This window comes from Salvia miltiorrhiza, unplaced genomic scaffold (genome assembly GCF_028751815.1).
Source record: "Salvia miltiorrhiza cultivar Shanhuang (shh) unplaced genomic scaffold, IMPLAD_Smil_shh Hic_asm_8, whole genome shotgun sequence".
NCBI lineage: Eukaryota > Viridiplantae > Streptophyta > Magnoliopsida > Lamiales > Lamiaceae > Salvia > Salvia miltiorrhiza.
In genome coordinates this window covers 360,257-368,085 of record NW_026651397.1, presented here as the reverse complement: position 1 = coordinate 368,085, position 7,829 = coordinate 360,257, and the positions used below count along the sequence as shown (strand labels likewise).

Genomic DNA, 7,829 nt, shown 5'->3' with positions numbered 1-7,829 from the left:
AAATCACAAACTATGGTAATGTCACTCATTAATAAAATACCACATCATAAATATTCATGTGACCAAAATAATAATTATAGCACTCATATTAGTGCACTCACATATATATAATATTCCTCTTCGTAGGAAGAAAAATAATTTAAAAAAAATTATGCTCGGAAAAATTTTCATAAACCGGCATCATTCGATTTCTCGATAAAAATAAACTGCACTTGCTTTGTAAACTTAATAAAAATTCCAAGTGCTAAGGTCTCAAATAAAAATCATAATAATATGGTCATATTGACACACGTCACAAAATCACATAATCATTCAGTCACGTAAATTCACATAACATCACATCAAAATAGTCGGCAGGCTCAAATAAGCTAGACGTTTCTCTAACCGACTCTATTTATCGAAGATTCTCGCTCTTTCTTCCTCGACTCTATTTCCAACTCAGTATTCCTATTTTTCTTAATAGGACAGTCAATCTCTAACAATTCAGTATCCGGTAACTCTATTCCCGGTAGTTGGAAATAAAATAAATCTCAGCTCAATATCAATCAGCATCTCTATCTCAACTCATTTCTCAAATCTCATCACTCTAATTCCATCATCGGTTTATTCACTCGTATCTCTATTTAAAAGACAATCTGTCTTATCTGCTCATAAAAAAAGTAGTCTCGTAATTTGACATCTCAGTACTCTCAATAGTGTTTAGACACTTTCTCTCAACATGAGGAAAAGTACGGGGTGTTACATCCTACCCCCCTTAAAAAAAATTTCGTCCCGAAATTTGAGTTATTCTTCTTCGGGAAAAAGCTCTGGGTACTTCTCTTTCATCTTCTCTTCAACTTCCCATGTTGATTCTTCTTGACTATAATATCTCCACTGGATTTTCATCAAAGGAATCGATTCGTCCCTCAATTATTGGATCTTCCAGTCCAGTATAGCATCAGGTCTATCTCTTCGTAGCTCAAAACTGGTTCCAGGGACACCTCTTCTTGATAGATGACGTGTTTTGGATTAAACACGAACTTTCTCAATTGAGAAACATGGAGAACGTCATGGACGTTCGCGAAGCTCAGAGGCAACGCAAGTTTATAGGCTACATGGCCTATTTACTCTAATACATCGTAAGGTCCTATATATCTCTGTTTGAGTTCTTGTTAACTCGAAAATAACATGCTCCCCGAGATAGGGAAAAACTCACATAATCATCGTTTCTATCATCAACAGAATCTATTCACAATTACTCAATTGTTGAGTTTTCTTTTCTCGATTTTGCTAATCGATGCCATAATTCATGGCTAAGTGGTCTCACTTCTATTGTGGAAGTCTCTAATAGGTATAATTGTATAAGGTTGCCAAAGTGGCGCCTTCACGTGTTAACACGTTAAACATCCTTCTACGAAAGATGCCCTCTCTCGCTTCTTATTCTCCTATCAAAGCGTCGTTTCAGTCTCGGCATATCTTTATACTGCCCACATGTGTGGTGTAAGGGTGTCATGAGCTTCGCTCATAATCTCATTCCTCAACTCTTCTTTATCGGGTATACACACTCTCTTTTTAAACAAAAAGGCATTATCTGACATCTCTCCATAATTCTCTATTTTTTTCGGTTCGAATCTTTATTCGTAATCTTTCCATCTTCTCATCCACTCTCTATGCTGTGACTAGTCTCGATCGTAAGTCAGGGGTAACGTTCAGCGCAGAAATTATTATTTCTGTCGTTTGTGGTGGTATTACCACCTCCAAATTCATCTTCTCGAATTCCTTGATTGGGTTCTCTTCTCGAGTAAGGAGAAATCCTAACTCTCCCTGATTCTTTCTGCTCAACGCGCCAATTACTACGTTAGCCTTCCCAGGGTGATAATTTATTCCACAATCGTAGTCCTTCATCAACTCTAGCCATCTTCTTCGTCGTATGTTCAGATCTTTTTGCTCAAAGAAATATTTGAGACTTTTATGATCGGTGTACATCTCACACCGTGCTCCATAGGAATGGTGTCTCCAGATCTTGAAAGCATGCACTACGGCTGCTAATTCTAAATCATGCGTCGGATAACTCATCTCGTGTGATCTCAGTTGTTGCGAAGCATACGCTATAACTCTTCACTCTTGCATCAGTGCACATCTTGGACCATTTCTCGATGCATCAATATAAACTGCATACTCTTGATCCGCTTTTGGAATAGCTAACACTGGGCTATTGTGAGCCTCTTTTTCAGCTTTTGAAAACTTCGCTCACATTCGTCCGTCTGACGGATTTGACTTCTTTCTTTAGCAGGTGCGTCAATGGCTTAGCGATTTCTGAAAAGCCCTCAATAAAACGTCGATAATACCCTGCTAATCTCAGAAAACTGTGAATCTCGTGCGGTGTGGTTGGCAATCTCCGCTCCTGTACCGCTTGAATTTTTTTTTTTTTTTTTGCTGGGTCTACTTCAATTCCTCTCGCAGAAACAATATGGCCGAGAAAATTGACTTCTTCAGGCCCGAACTTTCATTTGCTAACCTTGCTTAAAGCTTTTCAGCTCGTAATCTTTCTAACATGATCATCATACGCTCTTTGCGTTCTCGTTTACTCTTCGAGTAAATCAGGATATCGTCTAGAAAGTCTAACACAAACTTGTCTAGGTATTCGCGAAAAATGCGGTTCATGTGATTCATGAACACAGTTGGTGCATTTGTCAAACCGAAAGGCATTTCTTCCAAGCATCTTTGAGTTTATAGTAATGCCATATTGCACACGCGATGCCATCTTCGGAAATATCTTCCGACCGTATTTTCAGCTGATAGTATCCCATCCTCAAGTCAATCTATAAAAAGGTGCTTGCTCTTCGTAGTTGATCGAACAGATCATCGATCCGGGGTAACGGATATTGATTCTTCAACGTTACTTTATTCAGCTCTCGATAATCGATACACAGTCTCAAGTTTCCATTCTTCTTTTTAACAAAAAGAACTGGTGCTCCCCATAGTGAAACACTGGGTCGAAAAGAAACCCATATCTAGAAGTTCTTATAGTTGCAGCTTTAACTCTTGCAACTCTGTGGGGGTCATTCTGTACGGCGCTTTTGACGTCGGTACGGCGCTAGGTTCTAACTCGATCGTAAACTCAAGCTGTCGATCTGGGGAAAACCCGGTAAAGTCTCAGGAAAACGTCTTTATACTCTCGCACATCTGGTACGTCGTCAACGTTTGCCTCAAATTCGTCTCTCTGGTTCAGATATACAACATACGCGGTTGTATCTTTTCTTTGCAAGGGATTTCTTGTTTACAGTGCCGAGATAATCGGCGTCTTCTTCCATTTTCTCTCAATACCAATGAAGGAAATTGGTTCTCGGCCAAATGGCTGAAAATATATTCATCTCTCCGTGCATTGTATCTTCGCACGATTTTCTTCTAACCAGTCCATTCCTCACATTTATATCCAAGTACCACATATGCATCAGTCTCAGATTTCTAATCTCGAGCTTAATCGATTGTAACTTAAATTCTAAGTTAGGGCATACGGATGAAACCGTAGTAATTCTGTCTATGGGTATGGCTACTCTTTAGAGGTTGTGGAACAGTCTCTACGTTCAGTGTCGAACAAACTACTATGGGCACATCTTTCAACTCGCCTACCTGTCACGATTCCCCGATTCTTGTCCGGTGCTTTCTACCTAAGCGCGAACAGTCTCTGATGATGAGGGTGATTTGCCTGCGGGGCTGGTGGTTGCCTTCTTGACTGACGCGGTCGATAGGCTGGCTGTTGTCGCTATGGTGGAGGTAGCGGTAGGATTCCTTTCGTCGTCTTGAGTTGCGGCCGAAACTGACTCGGTCGTCATCCGCTTCCACTTTACTGACGATTCGAACACTGTTTCGAGTAGTGCCCGATCCTTCCGCAGGTGTAACAGCTATTCTATCTCATCTTGCATTCTCTCAGACGTAATTTATTGCTCTTCGACAAGGCGATAACCCTCGCGGTCCTTGAAAGTTTACTGCTTCTGGGGCAGTTGGGCCAACATAAGGCTGTTTGTCTCAGTTCTGATATTGTGGTGGCGCATTCTGACTCTGCCACGGCTTTTTGGGATCTTGACTTCGGTCGTCCCATTTTCTCTTTTCTTCTTGCTTGCATCCAGAAAAGGATGGATTGCACGTCTGAGTGCTCTAACTCGTTTGGGTGCTGAAGCTCAAATCACGTTCTCTGGCTGCATTGCCAGTTCTATATCAAATGCTCTATTTAATGCTTCAGTACACATAACCGCATTCTGACTCGTTAAATCATCTCGTACTTCTTGTCTCAAGCCTGATCGAACATTTTCTCGTTCAACTCTTCTCGACAAGTGGCATACCGAACCAAGTCGCGAAACTGACGTTCGTATTCAGCTACGGTTTTATTGCCTTATCTCATATCGTCAACTCTATTTCTTTCTTCGATCGGTTTTCTCTTTCTCGGTAAAAATCTAAGGGAACATATATCAACCTTAGAACTAATTCTCATAACTCACGAATCATAAGACTCTTACTCAACATCATACTATTTTCTCAATTCTCATAACTCATCGTCAAAGACATATTTCATGTCTATCAATGCAACATTAGCTCAAAACTCTACTCAAGCATAGAGACTCTCTCTGGTCATCGTCTTATAGACATATATATAAGGAAATTTTCTCTTTCGAGAGCTCTTACTAATTGCGGGGCATAACGTAAATAAAACATCCCCTAATACTTCGACGATGCTACATCTATACTAGTCGTCATCCCAGTCTACTATCGTGGAAAACATTATCTGTTCTAACCCATCATCTCGATCTTCTTGAACTTGCTATTGCCTATTCTGGCTTAGCATCACTTCTTCTCGTCCTCGAATTTGTTAGCTTGTTGCATACTTGGCTAATATAAGAAAATCCATAATCAAACAGTCATGCTCGTCCCGTAATAATTATATTCTATGGCTGCTCCCATATATCGTGTTTCTTCCAAACACTCTTCTTGTTATACCATCCTAATTACCTAGACGATCCTAACTCTTGTCGGATGTGATAGGGAATAGGATGTGATAAATAAAAATGTCTGATCTTGAACAAGACGAGCTCAAGTAATGGAATGATTCCATAATAGCCAGTGCTATTTCAAGGATAATGAAGAAGTTACAATCAAGGCAAGATCAAAAGCTAGAACAAAATCTAGAACAAAAACTGAGATATGATATGATAGAAATAAATCAATACTGGAGGTAGAAACAATCCACTAAGTGGAAAATGAATAAATTGTCCACTGTTAAGCAAGGGGCAAGGATTTCCAACACAAACGGCTCAGGCTCAAACACAGTGGATCTGGAAAAATTTTCTCAATAGGAAATAGTTCATCTCCTGTTGGAGTTCAAATGGATGCAGAAAAATTTAAATACGACCAAGCGGGATAGGGACTCAATAAGTCTACTCTCATGACTACTCTAGCGATGAAACGCGCGGTCCCGGTGAAAGTACCTCTATTTCAAAGTACTATTGGTCAATAGTATCTATGCATCCCATGAAGTCTCCATAACACGTTCGTCCTATTAGGGTCGTGTCCCTAAATCGCGCTAAAAACTCTAACTCTCGTCGTATTATCTCAACGGTTGGTTTCTCTGTTCCTTTTCTTCATCTTCTTCATCTTCTTCTCGGTTTATGCTTGGTTCCCTCTTCTTTTCGGAGGTATACTACAAAAGGAAAAAGAGTTATATAACTATCGATCTCTAAACTAACCGTTCGTCTTTACAAAATACAAATCCTCGTTTCTCATTTCACTTCTATATCTCATTTGTGATTTCAAAGTTCTCAAAACTCTCATCCAGTCTATTTCTCGTCTATCATCGTTCGAAATTCTCATCAATTTCTATTTCTCATTTTTCATCATGCATCAGCATCATCATCATTCTCAAAGCTCTGCTAAGGATAGTGAAACTCACTAATCATAAACATCTCTTGTATATATATATATGGAAAATTGCCTCTTTCTCGAGGTCTTTTACAAAAGTAAAGTCTTATGTACAAAAGCCCTAACTCCAAAATGATGCTCTAACTATACAAGCATCATACATACTAAGCATATATAGATCTAGGCTATACATACATACACACTATACTATGCTTCTCTACCTATATATATATATAACAACTATGCACCTATACATATATACGCGTCTACAAGACATACGTAATCACTAGGCATCATCTCTCGAGATCCAGCTCGTCGCCTCAATCAATACGGGCTGTCATAATCTGACTCATCCACTATCGGAGTATAGACAGGTGTCTCAGGAATAGGTATCCACGTATCAACTCCATCGGCAGTAGTCTGACGCTGCAGTGGCTGAGTCCAACCATAGCCGACCGTCATCTCTGGAGTCTCTTCCTCGGGGTCCTCCTCATCACTATCGGAGCGTGCCGGCCGAGATCCTCCCTCCTGAGCGTCTCGGTACGGTGAATATAGAATCGGGTGCATGTACGTCTGGAAGGCCAAAGTGCCAAGCTCAGGCAGCGGGGCAACCCTCGGATATGGATCGGAAGGAACATGCTGCGTCTCAGACTCAGTAGAATCAATCGGCTGTGTCGACTCAACAGGTGGCAATGGCAACGGTGTCGTCGCCGGTGTCAAATCCCAAGGCGGGAAATCAGCACTGGGAGAAGGAATAAGTGATACAAACGCAAACGGATCACGCTCAATCCCAGGTGAGTACGGCTCGAAAACCATCGGCTCTGGATCATCAGACTCGAGAGAAACTGAAATCGGATCAGCTGGGGGTAGAGGTGCCATCAGAATCGGCTCCTCGAGAGGTGGAGGCACAACAACTAGCTCCCTTCCCTGGGCTGGTCCCTCAAGCTCTCCATACGGCGGTGAAGGCGGATCGCCATGAGCAAAATAACGGTGGCTCAGCGTCGCGATGAAGCCACTAAGGTCTCCGTACCTGATGCCCTCCAACCAGGTAGTATCTACGTACTGGGGCACTAAAGATGTCGCCCAGTCTCGCCACAAAGGTGGCAGTAGTGGAATCAAAAGCGTAATGGCCTCTGCGCCATCGATCCCATAGGGAATAGCCCTCCTCCATCGTCGGTGATAGTGTGCCAGAAGTTCACCCAAGGTGTCATCCTCGTCCGGGATATACTCCCTGAACCATCGCTGCATCGCTGTCTCGATATGACTCGGCATCCTGTAATATAAAACATCATATCCATTAGAAAATGGATGACGAAACTTACTTGGTACATCTCAATCAACAACATACTCGTCCTCGTTTGGTACGGTGGGGCATCGGCTATACTAGCCTCAACATTCCTCCTCATATTCCACATCAACTGCCTCATATCAGATTCCATCATCTCAAATAATTCCGTCATCAAAACAATTCATAACTCATTAGTAACCCAAACTCAGCTTTTAACAGAAAAGCAATAAGAAACAACATCAACCTCTTACCTCGTTAAGCAGGAGGAGATGGGGTGCTGGGGTTTCGTTTCAAACTGACTCTCTCAAACTAGCCTAAGAATTCAAATTAGACTAGTACACAATTTAAAAGATATCAGTAATCAAAGGTTCAACTCAGTCAAGCAATAGACTCAGAGCAGACGACCTGCTCTGATACCACCCTGTCGCAGCCCGATTCCCGACACTAGTGATAGTGGGGTACGAGTATCAATACGACTATTTTTAAAGAATAAAGGAATAGAAGAGTAGGTCGAACATCAAGCGGAAGCTCACATCAAAGCATGCTAAGGAAAATATTATTAATTGAACCCAAGGGTAAAATCGTCAACGTCGTTATAACTTTTTAATTATCAGGAATTTCACGAACAAAAACAAAACAGGTATAGCTT

At 41.3% G+C, this 7,829-nt stretch overlaps 1 protein-coding gene across 1 annotated transcript; it reads right to left on the bottom strand.

Moving 5' to 3' along the window:
• Window positions 1–6,089: 6,089 nt before the first annotated feature.
• Window positions 6,090–7,625, bottom strand: LOC131002235 (proline-rich receptor-like protein kinase PERK14). Its single transcript, XM_057928742.1, has 2 exons — window positions 7,241–7,625; window positions 6,090–7,165 (listed from the first exon to the last, which is right to left on the bottom strand). The coding sequence occupies exon 2, from the start codon at window positions 7,162–7,164 to the stop codon at window positions 6,217–6,219; it is 948 nt and encodes a 315-aa protein (XP_057784725.1). The 5' UTR covers window position 7,165; window positions 7,241–7,625; the 3' UTR covers window positions 6,090–6,216.
• Window positions 7,626–7,829: the final 204 nt, after the last annotated feature.

Bases quoted from the DNA above. Each gene is read 5' to 3' on its own strand.
- LOC131002235 (XM_057928742.1), bottom strand. From the start codon at position 7,164: ATGCCGAGTCATATCGAGACAGCGATGCAGCGATGGTTCAGGGAGTAT.